At 44.2% G+C, this 25,926-nt stretch overlaps 1 protein-coding gene across 1 annotated transcript in view; it reads left to right on the forward strand.

The window, feature by feature from the left end:
- Positions 1-7,185: 7,185 nt before the first annotated feature.
- The window catches only part of LOC121544578 (glycogen phosphorylase, liver form), a 35,467-nt gene continuing 16,726 nt past the window's right edge, over positions 7,186-25,926 (forward strand). Inside the window, exons 1-13 of the mRNA XM_041854535.1 lie at positions 7,186-7,474; positions 12,382-12,483; positions 12,749-12,827; positions 13,948-14,051; positions 15,952-16,083; positions 16,579-16,690; positions 19,362-19,444; positions 19,857-19,994; positions 20,085-20,177; positions 20,460-20,606; positions 20,895-21,058; positions 23,790-23,904; positions 24,023-24,124. Coding sequence (XP_041710469.1) covers positions 7,232-7,474; positions 12,382-12,483; positions 12,749-12,827; positions 13,948-14,051; positions 15,952-16,083; positions 16,579-16,690; positions 19,362-19,444; positions 19,857-19,994; positions 20,085-20,177; positions 20,460-20,606; positions 20,895-21,058; positions 23,790-23,904; positions 24,023-24,124 — 1,614 coding nt within the window. The 5' untranslated portion in view covers positions 7,186-7,231. The remainder of the gene's footprint in view (positions 7,475-12,381; positions 12,484-12,748; positions 12,828-13,947; positions 14,052-15,951; positions 16,084-16,578; positions 16,691-19,361; positions 19,445-19,856; positions 19,995-20,084; positions 20,178-20,459; positions 20,607-20,894; positions 21,059-23,789; positions 23,905-24,022; positions 24,125-25,926) is intronic.

A 25,926-nucleotide genomic window follows, 5' to 3' on the forward strand; every position in this document is an offset into this window, starting at 1 on the left:
TAACAGCACTTACAGTTGACCGGTGGCAGCTCTAGCAGGGCAGAAATTTGACGAACTGACTTGTTGGAAAGGTGGCATCCTATGACGGTGCCACGTTGAAAGTCACTGAGCTCTTCAGTAAGGCCATTCTACTGACAATGTTTGTCTATGGAGATTGCATGGCTGTGTGCTCGATTTTATACACCTGTCAGCAACGTGTGTGGCTGAAATAGCCGCATCCACTAATTTGAAGGGGTGTCCACATACTTTTGTATATACAGTGAATATTACTAACAACAACAGATTAAATTAATTTTGGCGAAGGGATCCGTGGAATAAGTTTAGAGAGTGTAATACAATGCAATGTAATTTTATTAATCTACAATTTCTGTTCTCAACCCTGGGCCTGGGAGGCTTACAGGTATATTGGTATCCACAGTAGTCCACCAATTATACATTTTTCTACTCAATTCTTCTTGTATTCCCCCAAAATGTTTTTTTTTTTTTAAACATAAATGCGCTGTAAGTTAAGCTTTGAAATGGCAAAGTTTTCTCTCTGCCTCATGGCAAAGTGTGTAGAATTGCAGGAAATTTGCTTGAAAACTGCAACATTTTCTCGATGCCAAGAGATGGGCCTTTAAAATGTTCCTTCCCAGGGCCCAAGACTTGGTTCATCCGGCCAGGCACTGCCAAAGTCACGGTGGAGCATAGTGGAACAGGTATGCTAGTTTTATCTCACTCGAGTTGTGTTCTGATTATGAGGGGGTCCCTGATGAATTTGCTTTCACAAAAGTTTGAGAATCCCTTATCTAGGACATAGGGTGCCATTTGGGATGCACATGAATCTTTAATAGTTTTTGTACTTTTGTTCTTGAAAATGCTCTTATGTGAAGGAGATGTATAGATGGATTGATTATTGATGTTTAGACAGAGAGCATCTTCGTTTTCACATTACATTGTTGTTCTTTATTTTTTAACTTAATATGAATTTAATGATGAATAGAATATCCCATGAAGTAAAGGTATTAGTTGTCTACAAGCAGTGCTGTTTCCTGGTTGTCTACAAGCAGGACTGTTTCCTGGTTGTCTACAAGCAGTGCTGTTTCCTGGTTGTCTACAAGCAGTGCTGTTTCCTGGTTGTCTACAAGCAGTGATTTTTCCTGGTTGTCTACAAGCAGGACTGTTTCCTGGTTGTCTACAAGCAGTGCTGTTTCCTGGTTGTCTACAAGCAGTGACTTTTCCTGGTTGTCTACAAGCAGGACTGTTTCCTTTTTTGTCTACAAGCAGTGCTGTTTCCTGGTTGTCTACAAGCAGGACTGTTTCCTGGTTGTCTACAAGCAGGACTGTTTCCTGGTTGTCTACAAGCAGTGCTGTTTCCTGGTTGTCTACAAGCAGAACTGTTTCCTGGTTGTCTACAAGCAGTGCTGTTTCCTGGTTGTCTACAAGCAGTGCTGTTTCCTGGTTGTCTACAAGCAGAGCTGTTTCCTGGTTGTCTACAAGCAGTGCTGTTTCCTGGTTGTCTACAAGCAGGACTGTTTCCTGGTTGTCTACAAGCAGTGCTGTTTTGTGTCATTAAAAGTTTTAAAGTAGTTTGATGTGTGCTGCTGCTCTCAAACTGTACAGTAAATGCAATTCTAGTGAGACCATGTGCTAGTATTACCTGGGTACCCGTCTTTGTGCTGTCATTCCACTCCTTGCCAACATGTTTGTCCTGGCAAGGAGTGGAATGACAGCACAATCAGACGGGTACCCAGGCTAGCGCTAGTGGTTAATGGGCTACAAAACCTTTAAAAAACAAAGACAGGACTTAAACATGCTATCTCTTGTTCGACCTTCATGGTGGTCTTTTCACCTAGAACAACTCTCAAACAACTCTAGAACAACTCTCAAACAACTCTAGAACAACTCTCAAACAACTCTAGAACAACTCTCAAACAACTCTAGAACAACTCTCAAACAACTCTAGAACAACTCTCAAACAACTCTAGAACAACTCTCAAACAACTCTCGAACAACTCTAGACCTACTCTAGACCTACTGTAGTGTTTACCTCAGCACACAGTTTCTGCATCCCAAATGGCACCCAATTCCCTATTTAGTGCACTACTTTTGACCTGGGCCCATAGGTCTCTCGTCAAAAGTAGTGAACTATATAGCGAATAGGGTGCCATTTTGGTCACAGGCAGTGACATCAGTGACACTTGACATTCACCCTGAAATTATCCCTTTAAAATCCATTCAAAATCCCTTTAAAATGGGCTAACTACAGAGGATTTCTGTCTCGGGGCATCCTCTTTGTAAGCGTATTCATTTATTTGATGTCATTAGGAATCATACAAAGCCATCTACAGGGTGATTTGGATACGGTCATCATCCATCTTCCAACTGCAATTTATTTGGGGTGTTGGTAGGCCTATGGAGATATATTTGGGGTGTTGGTAGGCCTATGGAGATATATTTGGGGTGTTGGTAGGCCTATGGAGATATATTTGGGGTGTTGGTAGGCCTATGGAGATATATTTGGGGTGTTGGTAGGCCTATGGAGATATATTTGGGGTGTTGGTAGGCCTATGGAGATATCTTTGGGGTGTTGGTAGGCCTATGGAGATATATTTGGGGTGTTGGTAGGCCTATGGAGATATATTTGGGGTGTTGGTTATTTCGGTTGTTGGTAGGCCTATGGAGATACAGTGCATTCAGAAAGTGACTTTGACTTTTTCCACATTTTGTTACGTTACAGCCTTATTCTAAAATGGAATACATCGTTTTTTTCCCCTCATCAATCTACACACAATACACCATAATGACAAAGCAAAAACAGGTTTGTAGAAACATTTGCATATTTATAAAAAAAAAAAAAAACGGAAATATTACATGTACATAATGTTTACATAATATTTACATAATTATTCAGACCCTTTAATTATTCAGACCCTTTACTCAGTACTTTGTTGAAGCACCTTTGGCAGCGATTACAGCCTTGAGTCTTCTTGGGTATGACGCTACAAGCTTGGCGCACCTGTACTTGGGGAGTTTCTCCATTCTTCTCTGCAGATCCTCTCAAGCTCTGTCAGGTTGGATGGGGAGTGTCGCTGCACAGCTATTTTCAGGTCTCTCCAGAGATGTTCGATCGGGTTCAAGTCCGGGCTCTGGTTGGGCCACTTAAGGACATTCAGAGACAAGTCCCGAAGCTACTCCTGCGTTGTCTTGGCTGTGTGCTTAGGGTCGTTGTCCTGTTGGAAGGTAAACCTTCGCCCAAGTCTGAGGTCCTGAGCACTCTGGAGCAGGTTTTCATCAAGGATCTCTTTGTACTTTGCTCTGTTCATCTTTCCCTCGATCCTGACTAGTCTCCCAGTCCCTGCTGCTGAAAAACACCCTGCCACCACCATGCTTCACCGTAGGGATGGTGCCAGGTTTCCTCTAGACGTGACGCTTGGCATTCAGGCCAAATAGTTAAATCTTGGTTTCATCAGACCATCATGGTCTGAGAGTCCTTTAGGTGCCTTTTGGCAAACTCCAAGTGGGCTGTCATGTGCCTTTTCCTGAGGAGTGGCTTCCGTGTGGCCACTCTACTATAAAGGCCTGATTGGTAGAGTGCTGCAGAAATGGTTGTCATTCTGGAAGGTTCTCCCATCTCCACAGAGGAACTCTGGAGCTCTGTCAGAGTGACCATCGGGTTCTTGGTCACCTCCCTGACCAAGGCCCTTCTCCCCCGATTGCCCAGTTTGGCCGGGCGGCCAGCTCTAGGAAGAGTCTTGGTGGTTCCAAACTTCTTCCATTTAAGAATGATGGAGGCCACTGTGTTCTTGGGGACCTTTAATGCTGCAGACATTTTTCTGGTACCGTTCCCCAGATCTGTGCCTCGACACAATCCTGTCTCGGAGCTCTACGGACAATTCCTTTGACCTCATGGCTTGGTTTTTGATACTGCTTTTATCACACATTCTTGTCATGCTGACCGTGTTTCTTCTCAGACCATCTGACATGCACTGTCAACTGTGGGACCTTATATAGACATTGTGGGACCTTATATAGACAAAAAAAAATAATAATTGTAAAATATAGACAGGTGTGTGCCTTTCCAAATAATGTCCAATCAATTGAATTTACCACAGCTGGACTCCAATCAAGTTGTAGAAACATCTCAAGGATGATCAATGGAAACAGGATGCACCTGAGCTCAATTTCAAGTCTCATAGCAAAGGGTCTGAATACTTATGTAAATAAGATATTTAAAAACCTGTTTTCATGTTGTCATTATGGGGCATTGTGTGTAGATTGGTAAGAAAAAACATTAATTTAATCAATTTTAGAATAAGGTCTGAATACTTTCCGAATACACTGTATACACTGAGTGTACAAAACATTAGGAACACCTGCTCTTTCCATGACATAGACTGACCTGGTGAATCCAGGTGAAAGCTTTGATCCCTTATTGATGTCACTTGTTAAATCCACTTCAGTCAGTGTAGATCAAGGGGAGGAGATCTGTATCTAGAGGAAATTTCACCCTGGAACTCATCAATGCCATTGCCAACTCTCTAAACACGTAGTTGTTTTTCTGTTCGCCTCTTTGTTGAGTCATTATGGAGACTATTAGACAGACTCTTTCCCACAGACACACAAAATATCAAGCCTGTGTGTGTTTGTTTGTGTGTGTGTGTGTGTGAGAGAGAGGAAGAGAGCGAGCAACGGGTAGACGGAGGGGAACGGAGACAGAGAGAGACAGGAGGGGGGGATGAGACAGAGAGAGGGGGAGGGGGAGGGAGGCAGAGAGAGGGGGAGAGAGACAGAGAGAGGGGGTGACAGAGAGAGGGAGGAGGGAGACAGAGAGAAGGGAGGGAGACAGAGAGGGGGGAGGGAGAGAGAGAGAGGGGGGAGGGAGACAGAGAGAAGGGGGAGGGAGACAGAGAGAGGGAGGAGACAGAGAGAGGGGGGAGGGAGACAGAGAGAGGGGAGGGAGACAGAGAGGGGGGAGGGAGATAGAGAGAGGGGGGAGGGAGGGAGACAGCGAGAAGGGGCAGGGAGGAAGAGAGAGGGAGGAGACAGAGAGAGGGGGAGGGAGACAGAGAGAGGGGGAGGGAGACAGAGAGAGTGGGGAGGGAGACAGAGAGAGGGGGAGGGGGAGGGGGGAGGGAGGCAGAGAGAGGGGGAGAGAGACAGAGAGAGGGGGGAGGAAGACAGAGAGAGGGGGAGGAAGACAGAGAGGGGGGTGAGGGAGACAGAGAGAGGGGGGGAGAGAGAGAGGGGGAGGGAGGGAGACAGGGAGAGGGAGGAGACAGAGACAGAGAGAGGGGGAGGGAGACAGAGAGAGGGGGAGGGAGACAGAGAGAGGGGGAGGGAGACAGAGAGAGGGGGAGGGAGACAGAGAGAGGTGGGGGGAGAGAGAGAGAAGGGGGAGGGAGACAGGGAGAGGGAGGAGACAGAGACAGAGAGAGGGGGAGGGAGACAGAGAGAGGGGGGAGGGAGACAGAGAGAGGGGGGAGGGAGACAGAGAGAGTGGGGAGGGAGACAGAGAGAGGGGGAGGGAGACAGAGAGAGGGGGGTGGGAGACAGAGAGGGGGGAGGGAGACAGAGAGAGGTGGGAGGAAGACAGAGAGAGGGGGAGGGAGACGGAGAGAGGGGGAGAGAGACAGAGAGAGGGGGAGAGAGACAGAGAGAGGGGGAGGAAGACAGAGAGAGGGGGAGGAAGACAGAGAGGGGGTGAGGGAGACAGAGAGAGGGGGAGAGAGAGAGGGGGAGGGAGGGAGACAAAGAGTGGGGAGAGAGAGAGAGAGAGTGGGAAGAGAGAGAGAGAGGGGAGGGAGACATAGAGAGTGGGGAGGGAGACAGAGAGAGGGGGAGGGAGACAGAGAGAGGGGGGGAGGAAGACAGAGAGGGGGTGAGGGAGACAGAGAGAGGGGGAGAGAGAGAGGGGGAGGGAGGGAGACAAAGAGTGGGGAGAGAGAGAGTGGGAAGAGAGAGAGAGAGCGAGAGAGAGAGAGGGGGAGGGAGACAGAGAGAGGGAGGAGGGAGACAGAGAGAGGGGAGGGGGAGGTAGACAGAGAGAGGGGGGAGGAAAGGAGTCAGAGAGAGTGGGGAGGGAGACAGAGAGTGGGGAGGGAGACAGAGAGAGTGGGGAGGGAGACAGAGCGAGTGGGAGGGAGACAGAGAGAGGGGGAGGGAGACAGAGAGAGTGGGGGAGGGAGACAGAGAGAGGAGGAGGGAGACAGAGAGAGGGGGGAGGGAGACAGTGAGAGGGGGAGGGAGAGGGAGACAGACAGAGGGGGAGGGAGAGAGGCAGAGTAAGTGATGACAGAGAAAGGGGGAGGGGGGGACGGAGAGCGAGACAGATAGAGGGGGGGTGTATCTCTGATCCAGGCCAAATTAAGACAAAGATGGTCATTATTCCAAAGTTATATAACTATTCCAGGATGCAAATTAAATTATCATTCTTTTGTAAACTAGTTTTTGTGCAATTTTGAGACTGAATTTATATTAGATTCAACCAAATACAATGTGTAGATACTGTCGGTACTGGAAGGTTGATGTTGAACTATTGGTGTTATTTAACCATAGTCTTTGTAGTTACTCTAAACCAGCTGTATTGACCAAGTTGTCTAATCATTTGAGTCATAAGGTGCCTATCCAAGAGATGTGAGTTCAAAGAAATACCATTTTGAACACAGGAACCCCATGGTGCATCCTCTAGTCCCTCAAGACACCTTTCTTTACTCTCCTAATTTATCATTCTAGAATTTACATAAATCGCTGGGTGACGTAGGAAGTTCTCTCAATGTATATGGTGCGCGTGCAGTGCGCTCTTCAGCAATGGGCGTCTGAAATCCAAAGTAATAAATTGATGCTCTGCTTGTCGGATTTATACAAAAGGTCCATTGTCCTTAAGCATTGGTTATACTTTACATATAAACTGCTTACTTATATGTCAATAAAGACAAATGTTGCTATTGTTATGGTGATGATTATTATTATATTTGGAAGTGTTGCTATTATTACTGATCTCACTTGGTGTTTTCTGTATCTGTGAATATTCAATAAAAGATAGGTGTCCAAAAACATTTTTCCAATATTTTTCTCTGCGCTCATCTGACAGAGGTTGAGGGGTTGGCCGACGACACACCTCCTCCTTCATGCACCAATGGACATGAAAGAGGACAGAGAGGAGGAGACTGATGCCACAGAAAAGCAACTACCTAAACTTAATTTCTCCACTTTGGGTTGAAGTCTGACAGCGGAAGTTTTGTTCAGCAGCATGGCGGCACCGCTCACTGACCAGGAGAAGCGTAAACAGATCAGTATCAGAGGAATTGTCGGGGTGGAAAACGTCGCCGAGTTGAAGAAAGGTTTTAACCGACATCTCCATTTCACTTTGGTCAAGGACAGGAACGTAGCGACGCCGCGAGATTATTACTTCGCCCTGGCGCACACGGTTCGAGATCACCTGGTGGGAAGATGGATCAGAACCCAGCAGTTCTACTATGAGACCGACCCCAAGGTAAAGTCGCTGCCTGGACAATTCTCCTGGCTACCTGTCTGCTTTGTGCTGTCCTCATTTGGTCCAGTATTAGCTAGTGATTGTTTTCGCGAACGAACGGCTCTTCTTGGTGAGGATTCACCATCTTCAGATAATTAGTTTGTAACTTATTTGCAGATAGTCGTTGTTTGAAGCTCAAAAAGCAGTAGTCGCTTCAAACAACGACACGTGTGTGTGTGTGTGTGTGTGTGTGTGTGTGTGTGTGTGAGCGAGAGAGGAAGAGCGCGAGCTACGGGTAGACTCAGGGGGGCCGGACAGGTAGACGGAGGGGGACGGAGACAGGGACATGTACTAGTCTGTGGCGACCTAAATGCCAGAACTGGACAAGAACCTGACACCCTCAGCACACAGGGGGAAAAACACCTACCTGGAGGTGACAGCATTCCCTCCCCCATATGCCCCCCTAGGCACAACTACGACAACATAACCAACAAAAACGGGTCACAACTCCTGCAGCTCTGTCACACGCTGGGTATGTACATAGTCAATGGTAGGCTTCGAGGGGAGTCCTATGGTAGGTACAGCTATAGCTCATCTCTTGGCAGTAGTACTGTAGACAACTTTATCACTGACCTCAACCCAGAGTCTCTCAGAGCGTTCACAGTCAGCCCACTGACACTCCTATCAGACCACAGCAAAATCACAGTCTACTTATAATATAATATGCCATTTAGCAGACGCTTTTATCCAAAGCGACTTACAGTCATGCGTGCATACATTTTTGTGTATGGGTGGTCCCGGGGATCGAACCCACTATCTTGGCGTTACAAGCGCCGTGCTCTACCAGCTGAGCTACAGAGGACCACTACTTGAACAGAGCAATACTCAATCATGAGGCATCAAAGCCAAAGGAACTGAATAATATTAAGAAATGCTATAGATGGAAGGAAAATAGTGTCGAAACCTACCAAAAAACAATTAGGCAACAACAAATTCAATCCCTTTTTAGACAACTTCCTGGACAACATTTTTCACTGTAATAGTGAAGTTGTAAACTTGGCAGTAGAAAACCTAAACAGTATATTTGACCTCTCAGCTTCCCTATCAAATCTGAAAATCTCTAACAGAAAACCGAAGAAAAGTGACATGGTTTGATGAAGAATGCATAAACCTAAGAAAGAAATGGAGAAACCTATCCAACCAAAAACACAGAGACCCAGAAAACCTGAGTCTACGCCTCCACTATGGTGAATCACTAAAACAATACAGAAATACACTACGGAAAAAGAAGGAACAGCATGTCAGAAATCAGCTTAATGTAATTGAAGAATCCATAGACTCTAACGACTTCTGGGAAAATTGGAAAACTCTAAACAAACAACAACACAAAGAGCTATCTATCCAAAACGGAGATGTATGGGTAAACCACTTCTCCAATCTTTTTGGCCCTATAACAAAGAACAAACAGCAAAAAAATATACATTATCAAATGCAAATCTTAGAATCAACTATTAAAGACTACCAAAACCCACTGGATTCTCCAATTACATTGAATGAACTATAGGACAAAATACAAACCCTCCAACTCAAAGGCCTGGGATGTTGATGGTATCCTCAATTAAATGATAAAATATACAGATCACAAATTCCAATTGGCTATACTTAAACTCTTTAACATCATCCTTTTCTCTGGCATCTTCCCTAATATTTGGAACCAAGGACTGATCACCCCAATCCACAAAAGTGGAGACAAATCTGACCCCAATAACTACTGTGGGATATGCGTCAACAGCAACTTTGGGAAAATCCTCTGCATTATCATTAACAGCAGACTAGTTCATTTCCTCAGTGAAAACAATGTACTGAGCAAATGTCAAATTGGCTTTTTACCAAATTACCGTACGACAGACCACGTATTCACCCTGCACACCCTAATTGACTAACAAACAAAACAAAACAAAGGCAAAGTCTTCTCATGCTTTGTTGATTTCAAAAAAGCTTTTGACTCAATTTGGCATGAGGGTCTGCTATACAAATTGATGGAAAGTGGGGTTGGGGGAAAAACATACATTATAAAATCCATGTACACAAACAACAAGTGTGCAGTTAAAACAACATATATATCAACTAATTGGCGAGGGCACTAGAACAGTCTGCAGCACCCGGCCTCACCCTACTAGAATCTGAAGTCAAATGTCTTCTGTTTGCTGATGATCTGGTGCTTCGCGGCTCTAGATTTCGACAGTCTGCGAGGGCCCTGAAAAAGGTCCAGCAAGACAAAAAACAACACCGTTGCCCTAGAGCACACAAAAAACTATACATACCTTGGCCTAAACATCAGCGCCACAGGTAACTTCCACAAAGTTGTGAACGATCTGAGAGACAAGGCAAGAAGGGCCTTCGATGCCATCAAAAGGAACATAAAGTTTGACATACCAATTAGGATCTGGCTAAAAATACTTGAATCAGTTATAGTACCCATTGCCCTTTATGGTTGTGATGTCTGGGGTCCGCTCACCAACCAAGAATTCACAAAATGGGACAAACACCAAATTGAGACTGCATGCAGAATTCTGCAAAAATATCCTCAGCGTACAACGAAAAACACCAAATAATGCATGCAGAGCAGAATTAGGCTGATACCCGCTAATTATCAAAATCCAGAAAATAGCCATTACATTTTATAACCACTTAAAAGGAAGTGATTCCCAAACCTTCCATAACAAAGCCATCACCTACAGAGAGATGAACCTGGAGAAGAGTCCCATAAGCAAGCTGGTCCTGGGACTCTGTTCACAAACACAAACAGACCCCACAGAGCCCCAGGACAACAACAACAACACAATTAGACCCAACCAAATCATGAAAAAAAATAAATAAATAAGAATTACTTGACCCATTGGAAAGAACAAACAAAAAAACAGAGCAAACTAGAATGCTATTTGGCCCTAAACAGAGTACACAGTGGCAGAATACCTGACCACTGTGACTGACCCAAACTTAAGGAAAGCTTTGACTATGTACAGACTCAGTGAGCATAGCCTTGCTATTGAGAAAGGCCGCCATAGGCAGACCTGGCTCTCAAGAGAAGACAGGCTATGTGCACACTGCCCACAAAATGAGGTGGAAACTGAGCTGCACTTCCTCACCTCTTGCCAAATGTATGACCATATTAGAGACACATATTTCCCTCAGATTAGAGATCCACAAAGAATTTGAAAACAAACCCAATTTTGATAAACTCCCTTATCTACTGGGTGAAAAAACACAGTGTGCAATCACAGCAGCAATATTTGTGACCTGTTGCCACAAGAAAAGGGCAACCAGTGAAGAACAAACACCATTGTAAATACAACCTATATTTAGGTTTATTTATTTTCCTTTTTGTACTTTAACTATTTGCACATTGTTACAACACTGTATATAGACATAATATGACATTTGAAATGTCTTTATTCTTTTGGAACTTCTGAGTGTAATGTTTACTGTTAATATTTATTGTTTATTTCACTTTTGTTTACTATCTACTTCACTTGCTTTGGCAATGTTAACATACGTTTCCCATGCCAATAAAGCCCTTAAATTGAAATTGAGAGACAGGGGGATGAGACAGTGAGACTGAGAGGAGGAGGGTGAGAGAGGAAGGGGAGGGGGAGAGAGAGAGAGAGGACCGCCCCAACAGATCCACAGATGACGCAATCTCAATCGCACTCAACACTGCCCTTTCCCACCTGGACAAGAGGAACACCTACGTGAGAATGCTTTTCATTGACTACAGCTCAGCGTTCAACCTCACAGTGCCCTCAAAGCTCATCACCAAGCTCAGGACCTTGGGACTAAACACCTCCCTCTGCAACTGGATCCTGGACTTCCTGACGGGCCGCCCCCAGGTGGTAAGGGTAGGCAACACATCTGCCACGCTGATCCTCAACACGGGGGCCCCTCAGGGGTGCGTGCTTAGGCAACCTCCTGTACTCCCTGTTCACCCACAACTGCGTGTCCACATCACCAACAAACTATCATGGTCCAAACACACCAATAAAGTCATGAAGAGGGCACGACAACTCCTTTTCCCCCTCAGGACACTGAACATATTTGGCATGGGTCCCCAGATCCTCAAAAGGTTATTCAGCTGCACCATCGAGAGCATCCTGACTGGTTGCATCACCGCCTGGTATGGCATCTGCCCGGCATCCGACCGTAAGGCGCTACAGAGGGTAGTGCGTACGGCCCAGTACATCACTGGGGCCAAGCTTCCTGCCATCCAGGACCTCTATACCAGGCGGTGTCAGAGGAAGGCCCAAAAAATTGTCAGACTCCAGTCACCCAAGTCATAGACTGTTCTCTCTGCTACCGCACGGCAAGAGGTCCCTGAGCGCCAAGTCTAGGACCAAAAGGCTCCTTAACAGCTTCTACCCCCAAGCCATAAGACTGCTGAATAATTAATTAAATGGCCACACAGACTATTTACATTGACCCCCCTCCCTTTGTTTTTACACTGCTGCTACTCGCTGTTTATTATCTATGCGTAGTCACTTTACCCCTACCTACATGTACAAATTACCTCGACTAACCTGTACCCCGCACATTGACTCGGTACCGGTACCCGCTGTATATAGCCTTGTTATTGTTATTTTATTGTGTTACTTTTTATTTTATTTTTTACTTTAGTTTATTTAGTAAATATTTTCTTAACTCTATTTCTTGAACTGCATTGTTGGTTAAGGGCACGTGACAAATACAATTTCATCTGATGCAAACAGAGAACGGAACAAAACTGGGAGGGACATACCTGACTTTGTTCAATTAAAAACTTTGTTTTTCATGCAAAACGCTTTCTGTTTGGAATAAACGGTTTGCATTGCAAAACGTTTTGCTACGGTCTGCCACTAATGAATACACCCCCGATGTTCCCCGATGTTCCCCAGCGGGTGTACTATCTCTCCCTGGAGTTCTACATGGGCAGAACCCTCCAGAACACCATGATTAACCTGGGGCTGCAGAACGCCTGCGACGAGGCCATCTACCAGGTGAGACAGAACTGAGAGACATCTGGAACACGCCAGTGGTATGTCTGCAGGCAGGAACAACTGGAGCCAGAGACTAACAAACACTGTGACAAGAGAACTGTGAAAGCATGATTAACACCTTTTAGTCATGCAAGCTAAGCATGATGACATGAGGGTGCAGTAATGCATGAGCTCAAATACACTATTGGGCACTAAAATGGGGCTGTCCTTTTTTTTGTATAGCGAGTTGAATTGAGTTGTTTTTAAGTCTCTGTTTGTCGTGTAGCTGGGTTTGGACATGGAGGACCTGGAGGAGATGGAGGAGGATGCAGGGCTGGGGAACGGAGGCCTGGGCAGACTGGCGGGTACAGTACAGACCAACACCCCCTGTATTTCTAGCCTGGTGCCAGATCTGTGTGTGCTGTCTTGCTAACTCCTATGGCCGTTCATGACCAAAGAAGTTGGCTACACAGCACCAACGTAACTGGGACCAGTCCACAGTGCTATATTTGGTATTATAAACTGGGTGGTTCGAGGCCTGAATGCTGATTGGCTGACAGCCGTGGTATATCAGACCATATACCACGGGTTTGACAAAACATATATTTTTACTGCTCTAATTAAGTTGGTAACCAGTTTCTAATAGCAATAAGGCACCTCGGGGGTTTGTGGTATATGACCAATATATCACGGCTAAGAGCCGTATATCCAGGCAACATATACCACACCCCCTTATTGCTTAAATGTACTACAGAATACAGTGGGTCGACATCAGGTGGAAATCTACAGCAAGCCTGTCCTCTGTCTACAAGCCAGAACAGGAAGTTAGCTAAGAGGCTGCTGTTAGCTGGCCAGAACAGGAAGTTTACCCAACCAATAGGAGGCTGTTGCTGGCCAGAACAGGAAGTTTACCCAACCATTAGGAGGCTGTTAGCTGTTGCCCACAGACACACTTTATTACACTTCACTTATTTTTATTTTTTTCTGGTCATTTAGCAGACGCTCTTATCCAGAGCGACTTACATGAGCAATTAGTCTTGATCGTTGTAGTTTGGCTGCGTTTACACAGGCAGCCCAATTCTCAGAAAAAGATCTGATCTGATTGATCAAAAGACCAATTAGTGGAAGAATATCAGAATTCGGCTGCCTATGTAAACGCATTTTTTTTAAACAAGGGAACAGATATTCATGCCACAAAGCATCTGAAGCAAATGACAACCTCACCGTTGCCGTATCCCAGATCTGTTTGTTCTATATCGCCAACTCCTATAGTCGCTATAACTAACCTCCCATAGGAATATTCCAGAGGAGATACTAAGAAACGCTTAACCCTTCACAACACTGTACTTTATCCCAACATCAGACAGGTTTTCTTTGCATCCATTGAATCTTCATCCTTCATCCGTACAGTTAATATTTCTGATACATTTGCTATTATTATTATTATTTTTTAAATTATTCATTCATTTTAAATTCCCTGTATAGCATGTTTCCTGGACTCTATGGCGACCCTGGGTCTGGCAGCGTATGGTTATGGAATCCGTTATGAATACGGAATCTTCAATCAGAAGATCAAGGACGGTTGGCAGGTAACGACACTTCCCTGCATTCATCTACTGCATTTAAAGGGGCAATCTGGGATTGGTACATCCTTGTTTTGGACTAAATTATTGATATATATAACCATTTGATTCTTGGAGAATATAACTTTTATAAATGCCTCCATGAGCTTATTTCAACTGTCTTACCCCATCAGAAACCAAAATATAAGCTTATTTTAACAATGACAAAGCACAAGGATTTCAGTCTTTGCAGTAAAGTATAACTTCTAAAACTATATTCAGGATGCGCAGGACAGGTTTCATGCATGCCTCTTTTCCACTTCAGTCAATTCATAATCAGTACGATCTAGTTCAGCGTTCAAAAGTGCATTGCACTATCTGCACTGCAAACACACAGCCCCAAATTTCAAAAGGTCAAAACCCCTCCGTTGTGTTTGTACTGTAGGTTGTTATCAGACTCAAACAAGGGCAACAACACGTTAGCTTTCTCAACCTCTGAGCCAACCACCGGCTATCACAACAGGCACTGGCTGGTTCCCAAATGGCTCCCTATGTAGTGAACTGCTTTGGACCAGGGGCCGTAGTATTCTGTTCAAAAGATGTGCACTGTATAGGGAATGGGGTGCTATTTGGGACACAGCCAGTGTTTCACCACTTCAGAGCCGAAGGAGACAGCAGCAACCTCAGTTCCTGTTAATGATTGACCAACACCGCAGACCTGGGTTCAATAATAATAAATAATAATATGCCATTTAGCAGACGCTTTTATCCAAAGCGACTTGCAGTCATGCGTGCATACATTTTTGTGTATGGGTGGTCCCGGGGATCGAACCCACTACCTTGGCGTTACAAGCGCCGTGCTCTACCAGCTGAGCTACAGAGGACCTTCAAACACAGTTCGAAAATAATTTCAAATACTTTATCTGAGCTTGGTTGAGTTTGTTTGGGGCAGTAGAACCAATAGAATAGTCGGCCAATCGGGCACCTTAGAGTCCGGTCGGACTAGAGCAAACGCTAAAATGTATTTGAAAGATTTCGAATACTATTTGAACCAGGTCTGCAACACTGTGGTGACCCACGTCCTTCCCCTCTATTGCTCCAGCCTTAGACTGCAACACTGTGGCAGGGGCAGATTTCAATAGGTTTCCATTTAAATGGGCCCCACAGCTGCCCAGAATGATACAACCTTTTAGAATGAGAGGCTCAGTTGTACTATTTGTATAGTATAATTATTATTATTATTATTATTATTATTATTATTATTATTATTATTATTATACTGAACAGATATAAACACAACATGTAAAGTGTTGATCTGAAATAAAAGATCCCAGAAATGCTCTATACGCACCAAAAGCTTATTTCTCTCAAATTTTGTGCACAAATTTGTTTACATCCCTGTTAGTGAGCATTTCTCCTTTGCCAAGATAATCCGTCCACCTGACAGGTGTGGCATATCAAGAAGCTGATTTAAACGGCATTATCATTACACAGGTGCACCTTATGCTGGGGACAATAAAAGGTCACTTTTAAAATGTGCAGTATTGTGAAACAACACAATGCCACAGATGTCTCAAGTTTTGAGGGAGCGTGCAATTGGCATGCTGACTGCAGAAATGTCCACCAGAGCTGTTGCCAGAGAATTTTAATATTCATTTATCTACCATAAGCCGCCTCCAACGTCATTTTAGAGAATTTGGCAGTACGTCCAACCAGCCTCACAACCACGGACCACGTGTAACCACGCCAGCCCAGGACCTCCACATCCGACTTCTTCACCTGCGGGATCGTCTGAGACCAGCCACCCGGTTCCACTTAGACCAGGCTATGGTTTCATAGTCATGTTGACCCATTCAAGTTTTGCTTGATTTGAAATTCTCTATAAACCCTTATACAGTATGTTGGCATGTGATTGGCTTGTTCCTAGGTGGAAGAAGCAGATGATTGGCTGCGTCATGGTAACCCTTGGGAGAAGGCCCGCCCTGAGTACATGCTACCAGTGCACTTCTACGGCAGAGTGGAGGAGTCTAAGGAAGGGTCCAAATGGGTGGACACACAGGTACTTAATCATGATAATTAATAATACCTTTTCATTTGGTACATGCTAATAATAATGCTAGCAGGATCACTTTGTACCTGCGTATCTATGGTGATTTGAGATGCATTTGCTAATGTACTTTACATTGTCACTAGTGTTATTACACTACACAGGTATAACAGCAACTAAGGGCCATTGTGGTGATATATTTTTAAAAAAAGATTGTTTTGGTTATTGGTCAACCTTGCTAAAAGTGTTTACTGATTTATTTATGTTAAATTCAAGTGTTACCAATTCTCCCCATGCGTTGACTCACAGTACATTTACATTTTACATTTTAGTCATTTAGCAGACGCTCTTATCCAGAGCGACTTACAGTACCTGCATATCAATGATTTATTGAGCTTGGTATTTATTAATTTATCATCTTTAAAGTTTCCGTTTTTTAAGAACTCTTAAACTTAATCTTAAACCTAATCTTAATCCTTTGTCCCATGCCTTGCCTCGCCTCTGTAGGTGGTCCTGGCCATGCCCTATGACACGCCCATCCCTGGATACATGAACAACACAGTCAACACCATGAGGCTGTGGTCTGCCCGAGCTCCCAACGACTTCAACCTAATGGACTGTAAGTGGCCAGGCGGATGACTTGACTTTTTTTAACCCTGCTAGCTCTGGTCCAGGGCCTTAGTGTGGCTTCCTCAAAAGGCTTGAAGAAGGCTTAGTGTTAGCGAGCCGCACAAACGCCCTGGACCAGAGCTAACTTTGAAGCTAACTTGAGATGCAAGCACTTTTAGTCAGAATCTCAACTAAATTACGCATTTTTGGCAATGTACGCTTTGTGGAGGAAACATGAAAGGCAGACAGATGTCAAGTTAGAGTCCAGGCCTAAATGATAACAGTATTGAACCAGTGAATAATATGAAGCACTTTCTTCTGAGGAACAGAAATGTACATGTCCTCTCCCTTTAAGGTCCTATATATCATCACATGTCCTCTCCCATTAAGGTCCTATACATCATCACATGTCCTCTCCCATTAAGGTCCTATACATCACATGTCCTCTCCCATTAAGGTCCTATACATCACATGTCCTCTCCCATTAAGGTCCTATACATCATCACATGTCCTCTCCCATTAAGGTCCTATACATCATCACATGTCCTCTCCCATTAAGGTCCTATACATCATCACATGTCCTCTCCCATTAAGGTCCTATACATCATCACATGTCCTCTCCCATTAAGGTCCTATACATCATCACATGTCCTCTCCCATTAAGGTCCTATACATCATCACATGTCCTCTCCCATTAAGGTCCTATACATCATCACATGTCCTCTCCCATTAAGGTCCTATACATCATCACATGTCCTCTCCCATTAAGGTCCTATACATCACATGTCCTCTCCCATTAAGGTCCTATACATCACATGTCCTCTCCCATTAAGGTCCTATACATCACATGTCCTCTCCCATTAAGGTCCTATACATCACATGTCCTCTCCCATTAAGGTCCTATACATCACATGTCCTCTCCCTTTAAGGTCCTATGCATCATCACATGTCCTCTCCCATTTAAGGTCCTATACATCATCACATGTCCTCTCCCATTAAGGTCCTATACATCATCACATGTCCTCTCCCATTAAGGTCCTATACATCACATGTCCTCTCCCATTTAAGGTCCTATACATCACATGTCCTCTCCCATTAAGGTCCTATACATCATCACATGTCCTCTCCCATTAAGGTCCTATACATCATCACATGTCCTCTCCCATTAAGGTCCTATACATCACATGTCCTCTCCCTTTAAGGTCCTATACATCACATGTCCTCTCCCATTAAGGTCCTATACATCACATGTCCTCTCCCATTAAGGTCCTATACATCACATGTCCTCTCCCATTAAGGTCCTATACATCACATGTCCTCTCCCATTAAGGTCCTATACATCACATGTCCTCTCCCATTAAGGTCCTATACATCACATGTCCTCTCCCATTAAGGTCCTATACATCACATGTCCTCTCCCCATTAAGGTCCTATACATCACATGTCCTCTCCCATTTAAGGTCCTATGCATCATCACATGTCCTCTCCCATTTAAGGTCCTATACATCATCACATGTCCTCTCCCATTAAGGTCCTATACATCATCACATGTCCTCTCCCATTAAGGTCCTATACTCATCACATGTCCTCTCCCATTAAGGTCCTATACATCATCACATGTCCTCTCCCATTAAGGTCCTATACATCATCACATGTCCTCTCCCATTAAGGTCCTATACATCACATGTCCTCTCCCATTAAGGTCCTATACGTCACATGTCCTCTCCCTTTAAGGTCCTATACATCACATGTCCTCTCCCATTAAGGTCCTATACATCACATGTCCTCTCCCATTAAGGTCCTATACATCACATGTCCTCTCCCTTTAAGGTCCTATACATCACATGTCCTCTCCCATTAAGGTCCTATACATCACATGTCCTCTCCCTTAAGGTCCTATACATCACATGTCCTCTCCCATTAAGGTCCTATACATCACATGTCCTCTCCCATTAAGGTCCTATACATCACATGTCCTCTCCCATTAAGGTCCTATACATCACATGTCCTCTCCCATTAAGGTCCTATACATCACATGTCCTCTCCCATTAAGGTCCTATACATCACATGTCCTCTCCCATTAAGGTCCTATACATCACATGTCCTCTCCCATTAAGGTCCTATACATCACATGTCCTCTCCCATTTAAGGTCCTATACATCATCACATGTCCTCTCCCATTAAGGTCCTATACATCATCACATGTCCTCTCCCATTAAGGTCCTATACATCATCACATGTCCTCTCCCATTAAGGTCCTATGCATCATCACATGTCCTCTCCCATTAAGGTCCTATACATCATCACATGTCCTCTCCCATTAAGGTCCTATGCATCATCACATGTCCTCTCCCATTAAGGTCCTATGCATCATCACATGTCCTCTCCCATTAAGGTCCTATACATCATCACATGTCCTCTCCCATTAAGGTCCTATACATCACATGTCCTCTCCCATTAAGGTCCTATACATCACATGTCCTCTCCCATTAAGGTCCTATACATCATAACATGTCCTCTCCCATTAAGGTCCTATACATCATCACATGTCCTCTCCCATTAAGGTCCTATACATCATCACATGTCCTCTCCCATTAAGGTCCTATACATCACATGTCCTCTCCCATTAAGGTCCTATACATCACTTCACTTCTATATGTCATTCTGTGTCCTCTCCTCAGTCAATGTTGGAGATTACATCCAAGCTGTTCTGGACAGGAATCTGGCTGAGAATATTTCTCGTGTGCTCTATCCCAACGATAACGTAAGTTCTAGATTGGTACATTGGACCACGTAGTTGTTAGTCCATTCTCTCCCTTTACATTTACATCATTTAGCAGACGCTCTTATCCAGAGCCACTTACAATAGTGAGTGCATACCTTTTCTTATTTTTTTTTTTCTTCCATACTGGTCCCCTATGGGAATCGAACCCACAACCCCTGGCGTTGCAAGCGCCTTTCTCTACCAACTGAGTCTCTCTCTCTCTCTCACTTTGGCACCTGTTCTTTTCTCCTTCTCCTGTTGTAGTATGTGGACGTTTCCCAAATGGCACCCTATTCCTTTTAATAGTGCACCACTGCTACCCTATGTGCCCTGGTCAAAAAGTAGTGCACTATAAAGGAATAGGGTGCCATTTGGGACACACTCCTCCTCTCCTCCTCTGTTGTTGTTGTAGTTCTTTGAGGGCAAGGAGCTACGTCTGAAGCAGGAGTACTTCGTGGTGGCTGCCACTCTCCAGGACATCATCCGACGCTTTAAGAACTCCAAGAAGGGCTCCACCGGCCCCGTGTCCTTCCACAGCTTCCCAGAGAAAGTAGGTTGCTTGTTGATTTTTATCATGACTCGCTGAATCCTAACAAAAAAATACAGTTGGTTATTTGATTTGATTTGATTGTGTTGACAGGTGGCCATCCAGCTGAATGACACTCATCCTGCCATGGCCATCCCGGAGCTCATGAGGGTCTTTGTGGACATCGAGAAACTCGACTGGGACACGGTGCGTTAGAGAGAGAGAGAGATCAAACCACTAAACTTTTGTGTAACTTGTATAATAAGTCCGTGTGTCCAGTATGTTGGGTAAATGAGTGAAAGCCGTGCAGCACAAAACCCTGAAGCACCTTTATCTCATAGAACTCGTTTCAAGGGCCTCGTCTGTCGTAGCCTGGCAGTGTACAACCACAGGGAGTTGGCTATGCAGCACGAAACGGATCTGGGGCCACAAGGCCATTTCATTCAGTGTGTACTGTGTTTATTAGAACCATTTGCTCTTTCCTGTCAGGCGTGGGACATCACCAAGCGGACCTTTGCGTACACCAACCACACGGTGCTCCCTGAGGCCCTGGAGCGCTGGCCCGTTAGCTTGCTGGAGACACTGCTTCCCAGACACCTCCAGATCATCTACAGGATCAACCAGGGACATCTGGACGTACGTACTGTAAAGACTGGGTTCAGTGGGTGGTATTCTAACTGATGTACTATTATAGACGTTGATACTGAATGACTTGAAATATGTCCCCCTTACAAGACGAATGGAAACTCATCCGGTCCACCTTATCTCCCCACTCCTCCTCCTTGGCCCTAATTCATCCATAGACATGCCGCTTGTACTGTGCCTATAAGCAGACTGTTCAGATCTGCAGCATCATATGGTTTAGGAGGGATATGGAGCGGATTGGGACCAGCTGACAGAGTTTGTTTTATGGTGTTGCTCCAGGGGATTTCGGCTCTCTTCCCAGAGGACGTGGATCGGATACGCAGGATGTCTCTGATCGAGGAGGACGGGGGCAAGAGGGTCAACATGGCCCACCTGTGCATCGTGGGATCTCACGCCGTCAACGGAGTCGCTGAGATACACTCCAACATCATCAAGACTGATGTGTAAGATGGTTAATCTCTACTGTATTCTCCCTGATAGTAGCAGCATTCTCTCTGATGGTTCATCTCTACTGTATTCTCCCTGATAGTAGCAGCATTCTCTCTGATGGTTCATCTCTACTGTATTCTCCCTGATAGTAGCAGCATTCTCTCTGATGGTTCATCTCTACTGTATTCTCCCTGATAGTAGCAGCATTCTCTCTGATGGTTCATCTCTACTGTATTCTCCCTGATAGTAGCAGCATTCTCTCTGATGGTTCATCTCTACTGTATTCTCCCTGATAGTAGCAGCATTCTCTCTGATGGTTCATCTCTACTGTATTCTCCCTGATAGTAGCAGCATTCTCTCTGATGGTTCATCTCTACTGTATTCTCCCTGATAGTAGCAGCATTCTCTCTGATGGTTCATCTCTACTGTATTCTCCCTGATAGTAGCAGCATTCTCTCTGATGGTTCATCTCTACTGTATTCTCCCTGATAGTAGCAGCATTCTCTCTGATGGTTCATCTCTACTGTATTCTCCCTGATAGTAGCAGCATTCTCTCTGATGGTTCATCTCTACTGTATTCTCCCTGATAGTAGCAGCATTCTCTCTGATGGTTCATATCTACTGTATTCTCCCTGATAGTAGCAGCATTCTCTCTGATGGTTCATATCTACTGTATTCTCCCTGATAGTAGCAGCATTCTCTCTGATGGTTCATCTCTACTGTATTCTCCCTGATAGTAGCAGCATTCTCTCTGATGGTTCATCTCTACTGTATTCTCCCTGATAGTAGCAGCATTCTCTCTGATGGTTCATCTCTACTGTATTCTCCCTGATAGTAGCAGCATTCTCTCTGATGGTTCATCTCTACTGTATTCTCCCTGATAGTAGCAGCATTCTCTCTGATGGTTCATCTCTACTGTATTCTCCCTGATAGTAGCAGCATTCACTCTGATGGTTCATCTCTACTGTATTCTCCCTGATAGTAGCAGCATTCTCTCTGATGGTTCATCTCTACTGTATTCTCCCTGATAGTAGCAGCATTCTCTCTGATGGTTCATCTCTACTGTATTCTCCCTGATAGTAGCAGCATTCTCTCTGATGGTTCATCTCTACTGTATTCTCCTGATAGTAGCAGCATTCTCTCTGATGGTTCATCTCTACTGTATTCTCCCTGATAGTAGCAGCATTCTCTCTGATGGTTCATCTCTACTGTATTCTCCTGATAGTAGCAGCATTCTCTCTGATGGTTCATCTCTACTGTATTCTCCCTGATAGTAGCAGCATTCTCTCTGATGGTTCATCTCTACTGTATTCTCCCTGATAGTAGCAGCATTCTCTCTGATGGTTCATCTCTACTGTATTCTCCCTGATAGTAGCAGCATTCTCTCTGATGGTTCATATCTACTGTATTCTCCCTGATAGTAGCAGCATTCTCTCTGATGGTTCATCTCTACTGTATTCTCCCTGATAGTAGCAGCATTCTCTCTGATGGTTCATCTCTACTGTATTCTCCTGATAGTAGCAGCATTCTCTCTGATGGTTCATCTCTACTGTATTCTCCCTGATAGTAGCAGCATTCTCTCTGATGGTTCATCTCTACTGTATTCTCCCTGATAGTAGCAGCATTCTCTCTGATGGTTCATCTCTACTGTATTCTCCTGATAGTAGCAGCATTCTCTCTGATGGTTCATCTCTACTGTATTCTCCCTGATAGTAGCAGCATTCTCTCTGATGGTTCATCTCTACTGTATTCTCCCTGATAGTAGCAGCATTCTCTCTGATGGTTCATCTCTACTGTATTCTCCTGATAGTAGCAGCATTCTCTCTGATGGTTCATCTCTACTGTATTCTCCTGATAGTAGCAGCATTCTCTCTGATGGTTCATCTCTACTGTATTCTCCTGATAGTAGCAGCATTCTCTCTGATGGTTCATATCTACTGTATTCTCCCTGATAGTAGCAGCATTCTCTCTGATGGTTCATCTCTACTGTATTCTCCCTGATAGTAGCAGCATTCACTCTGATGGTTCATCTCTACTGTATTCTCCCTGATAGTAGCAGCATTCTCTCTGATGGTTCATCTCTACTGTATTCTCCCTGATAGTAGCAGCATTCTCTCTGATGGTTCATCTCTACTGTATTCTCCCTGATAGTAGCAGCATTCTCTCTGATGGTTCATCTCTACTGTATTCTCCCTGATAGTAGCAGCATTCTCTCTGATGGTTCATCTCTACTGTATTCTCCTGATAGTAGCAGCATTCTCTCTGATGGTTCATCTCTACTGTATTCTCCTGATAGTAGCAGCATTCTCTCTGATGGTTCATCTCTACTGTATTCTCCCTGATAGTAGCAGCATTCACTCTGATGGTTCATCTCTACTGTATTCTCCCTGATAGTAGCAGCATTCTCTCTGATGGTTCATCTCTACTGTATTCTCCCTGATAGTAGCAGCATTCTCTCTGATGGTTCATCTCTACTGTATTCTCCCTGATAGTAGCAGCATTCTCTCTGATGGTTCATCTCTACTGTATTCTCCCTGATAGTAGCAGCATTCTCTCTGATGGTTCATCTCTACTGTATTCTCCCTGATAGTAGCAGCATTCTCTCTGATGGTTCATCTCTACTGTATTCTCTTCAGTCTGAAACATTGTTGATTTGCTACAGTGGACCTTATTGAACACGATTCTACTGTCTTCTAGTAGCATCCTTCTAGATTCTAAAATATATTTAATCTTTTGTTTTGAAAGGTTCCGAGACTTCAGCGAATTAGAACCGGAGAAGTTCCAGAACAAGACCAATGGCATCACTCCTAGACGCTGGCTCCTCCTCTGTAACCCGGGATTGGCTGAGCTCATTGCTGAGGTTTGATTGGCATCTTTGATTGGCCGTTTTATGTCTTTGATATTCCTGAATCTTTGAATGCCATTTTCTTTGCTAATTTGCTATGTCACGTTCATGTACTTTGTCTACATGTTTCTAGGCCATTGGGGAGGAATATGTGAAGGACCTCAGCCAGTTACAGAAGCTCAATGAGCTGGTAGATGATGATGCCTTCATTAGAGACGTCTCTAAAGTCAAGCAGGTAAAGCTTATCATATCTGTCTCCCCACCCCTTCATTAACAACGGTCTATACGCATGAACTATAACGTATCATGGTGCATATTTGTGAGTTCTACTCTCTGTATTTACTGTTCTGAAGAACCATGCCATTTCCCAATAGTAATATTGGCAGAAAATTTCCCCCATAGATAAAAACAATGTTCCAGTCAGGCAAACAATCCAACCAACTGAATAAATACACTGAATACACATCAGTGTGGAACTCTTAATTCCATGCAACGCAGAGCAGACAGGAAGTTGACCATATATACAGTACCAGTCAAAAGTTTGGAGACACCTACTCATTCAAGGGTTTTTCTTTATTTTTACTATTTTCTACATTGTAGAATAATAGTGAAGACATCAAAACTATGAAATAACACATATGGAATCATGTAGTAACCAAAAAAGTGTTAAACAAATATATATATTTCGTATTTGAGATTCTTCAAATAGCCACCCTTTGCCTTGATGACAGCTTTGCACACTCTTGGCTTTCTCTCAACCAGCTTCACCTGGAATGCTTTTCCAACAGTCTTGAGTTCCCACATATGCTTAGCACTTGTTGGCTGCTTTTCCTTCACTCTGCCGTCCGACTCATCCCAAACCATCTCAATTGGGTTGAGGTTGGGGGATTGTGGAGGCCAGGTCATCTGATGCAGCACTCGTCACTCTCCTTCTTGGTAAAATAGCCCTTACACAGCCTGAAGGTGTGTTTGGTCATTGTCCTGTTGAAAAACAAATGATAGTCTCACTAAGCCCAAACCAGATGGGATAGCGTATCGCTGCAGAATGCTGTGGTTGCCATGCTGGTTAAGTGTGCCTTGAATTCCAAATAAATCACAGACAGTGTCACCAGCAAAGCATCCCTACACCATAACATTTCCTCCTCCATGCTTTACAGTGGGAAATACACATGCGGAGATCATCCGTTCACCCACACCGCATCTCACAAAGACACGGCGGTTGGAACCAAAAATCTTCAATTTGGACTCCAGACCAAAGGACAAATTTCCACTGGTCTAATGTCCATTGCTCGTGTTTCTTGGACCAAACAGGTCTCTTCTTCTTATTGGTGTCCTTTAGTAGTGGTTTCTTTGCAGCAATTCGACCACGAAGGCCTGATTCACGCAGTCTCCTCTGAACAGTTGATGTTGAGATGTGTCTGTGACTTGAACTCTGTGAAACATTTATTTGGGCTGCAATTTCTGAGGCTGGCAACTCTAACTTATCCTCTGCAGCAGAGGTAACTCTGGGTCTTCCATTCCTGTGGTGGTCCTCATAAGAGCCAGTTTCATCATAGCAGTTTATGGTTTTTGCGACTGCATTTGAAGAAACATTCAAAGTTCTTGAAATGTTCCATATTGGCTTAAAGTAATAATGGACTGTCATTTCTCTTTGCTTATTTGAGCTGCCCTACCTTGTCACAACACAACTGATTGGCTCAAACGCATTAAGAAGGAAAGAAATTCCACAAATTAACTTTTAAGAAGGCACACCTGTTAATTAAAATGCATTCCAGGTGACTACCTCATGAAGCTGGTTGAGAGAATGCCAAGAGTGTGCAAAGCTATTTGGCGAAGGGTGGCTATTTGAAGAACCTCAAATATAAAATATATTTTGATTTGTTTCACACTTTTTTTTTGGTTACTACATGATTCCATATGCGTTATTTCATAGTTTTGATGTCTTCACTATTATTCTACAATGTAGAAAATAGTACAAATAAAGAAAAACCCTTGAATGAGTAGGTGTGTCCAAACTTTTGACTGGTAGTGTAATTC

This window comes from Coregonus clupeaformis, chromosome 29, assembly GCF_020615455.1.
Source record: "Coregonus clupeaformis isolate EN_2021a chromosome 29, ASM2061545v1, whole genome shotgun sequence".
NCBI lineage: Eukaryota > Metazoa > Chordata > Actinopteri > Salmoniformes > Salmonidae > Coregonus > Coregonus clupeaformis.